The sequence below is a fragment of the Gracilinanus agilis genome, unplaced genomic scaffold (assembly GCF_016433145.1).
Source record: "Gracilinanus agilis isolate LMUSP501 unplaced genomic scaffold, AgileGrace unplaced_scaffold61079, whole genome shotgun sequence".
Taxonomy (NCBI): domain Eukaryota; kingdom Metazoa; phylum Chordata; class Mammalia; order Didelphimorphia; family Didelphidae; genus Gracilinanus; species Gracilinanus agilis.
Window position 1 is genome coordinate 1 of NW_025396384.1, and position 2,538 is coordinate 2,538.

At 38.0% G+C, this 2,538-nt stretch overlaps 1 protein-coding gene across 1 annotated transcript; it reads right to left on the reverse strand.

Annotated features, from left to right (window-relative positions):
* Positions 1 to 551: 551 nt before the first annotated feature.
* LOC123256573 (olfactory receptor 14A16-like) lies at positions 552 to 1,493 on the reverse strand. Its single transcript, XM_044685165.1, has one exon. It carries the CDS (start codon positions 1,491 to 1,493, stop codon positions 552 to 554), a length of 942 nt encoding a protein of 313 aa, XP_044541100.1.
* Positions 1,494 to 2,538: the final 1,045 nt, after the last annotated feature.

Genomic DNA, 2,538 nt, shown 5'->3' on the forward strand with positions numbered 1-2,538 from the left:
ACTATTTGAAGACCCAGAAGTTAGATTGGTTGGTTTCCAGTTAATTAGACTTCTTTCTTCTTGACTCAGTCAAATAAAGTCATATTTCACAAGGTGTAAACCAACCTATTCACTTATTTAAAATATCATCATGATCTTACACTGCTTATATCATAATAACTTTGGTTGTTTGTGTGGAGGTGGGACCTTTAGGTAGTGTAAGTATTATTTCCATTTTACAGGTGACATACTGAGATTCATTGAAATTAAGTGATTTGACTGATATGCACAAAAAATAAATGGAGGAGTCAATACTCATAAACAGGTCTTTTGATTATTATAATTGAGTGTTTTTACCAGTGCAGAACCTACCTCTGAGGCATAAATATTAGAGAAGACAGGAGCACATGGAAGAATAGCAGAGAAGACAATGAGAAAGACAAGTCAAAAAAAGTAAAAGAAATAGGTAAAATCATGAATGCTTTTCAATGATATGAGCCAGTAGTCCTGTCCCTCTATTTTGAATGGATGTCCTCCATTATTGTGAATCATTCAACACACAACAGACTGACTCAAAATTTAAAGGGACCATTAAGATGATCTTTCACTAGCTTCCTCAGGGCAGATTTCATGTCCTTGTTCCTCAGGCTGTAGATAATGGGGTTCAGAGTAGGGGGCAAGACAGTATAGAAGACAGACATCAATAGGTCCACAAAAGAGGGACAAGCTGAAGTTGGCTTCAGGTAGGCAACTGCTGCGCTATGAAGGAAGATAGTGACAACTATAAGATGAGGCATGCAAGTGGAGAAAGCTTTGGACCGACCCACCACAGAGGGAATCTTCAGGACTGTTGAGAATATGTGGATATATGACACAGAAATGGAGAGGAAACAGACAAAACTCAAAGAGGAAGTAATGGCAAGGGCTCCAATTTCAGCTGAGTAACTCTCTGAGCAAGAGAGTCTGAGGATCTGAGGGATCTCGCAAAAGAACTGATGAATCCTGGTAGATTCACAGAATGGCAAGGAAAAGCTTGTGGCTGTGTGCAAGAGGCCAGAAAGTCCCCCACTGAGCCAGGAGGAAGCCGCCATCTTCACACAGGTTCTTCTGTTCATAGTGACTGCATAGTGCAAGGGATGACAGATGGCCACATAACGGTCATAGGACATCCCTGTTAGCAAGGCTAATTCTGCACAAGCTAAGGAAACCACTAAAAATACTTGGGTGATGCATCCTAGGAAAGAGATGGAACTGATATTGGCCAGGGTATTGCTAATGAATTTGGGAACAGTGACAGAGATGTAGCAGAGATCTAAAAAAGACAAATGCTTCAGGAAGAAATACATGGGTGTGTGGAGCTCTTTATCAAGGAGGGTGAGGGCAATGATGAGCAGATTCCCCAGCAGGGCTACCAGGTAGATCAATAGGAATAGCACAGCATGCAAGATCTGTAGCTCTCGAACCTCAGAGAACCCCATGAGGATGAATTCAGTCACTAAAGTAGCATTGGTCATTCTTGGCCTAGTGAAGGAAAAAGGGGGAAATGTGTTATTAATTCCATTGATGGGCAGTTAAGTTCAAGAATACTATAGACCACTGGCCTATAGTATTCACTAGTTACATCCTGGCCACAATAGTCATTTGATCTGGTAGGTTTTTTTTTGTTTGTTTGTTTGTTTTGTAAGGATTTTGGCTATAGCCACTAAGACCCAATGTAAGATAAAGACAAAATAGATACTTCAACAAGAAATAAAGGGGAACACCATAAACAAATTAGGGGAACAGGGAAAAGGTTGCCTGTGAGACTTTTAGAAAAGAAGAATTTATGACTGAACAATGTGAGAATTGATTTTTCATATGCTATATTAATTCCTGTATACTGGAAATAATTACTGTGTATTACTGTGTTTGGGATTTAATTCAGAGATATTATCCAGTCTGTTGCTTTTTGTATTTTCTCTGTCCTTGGCAATCATCAGGAATGTCTTCCTTTTTATAGATTTTGGTTAATAAATGAAGGGTTCTTTTCATGTATATATAACCTGTCTACTTGTGGAGATAGGGAGGGGTAGATAGGTTGATGGACCACTTTTAATTAGCTGTCATCAAATAAATATGCCTCAAGATGGTTAAGGAAGAGGCTGAATAATGAGTTCCTAAAAATCTATTTATTAAGTTGCCTGGCCCAGCTCAGGTCATCCCTGGTCATGAGAACCATGGAGATCTATATTACTTTATTGGTGACAGTGCTGACCTAACCAATAAACTTGATATAATCAATAAGTTTATTCTTACCCCAAATCCTGACAGAAGACATAGAGAACATTATGAAAAACTAAGTGGATAATTTTGATAACATTAAATTAAAATGTTTCTGTATGAACAAACTCAATGGAACCAAGATTAGAAGGGAAACAACAAATTAGCAAAATATTTTATAACAAGTGACTCTGACAAAAGCCTCTTTTTTCAAGTATATAGAGAACAGAGTCAAATTTATAAGAATACAAAGCATTCCTCAATTGATAAATAGTCAAAGGAAATGAACAGGCAGTTCTT

Bases quoted from the DNA above. Each gene is read 5' to 3' on its own strand.
- LOC123256573 (XM_044685165.1), bottom strand. From the start codon at position 1,493: ATGACCAATGCTACTTTAGTGACTGAATTCATCCTCATGGGGTTCTCT.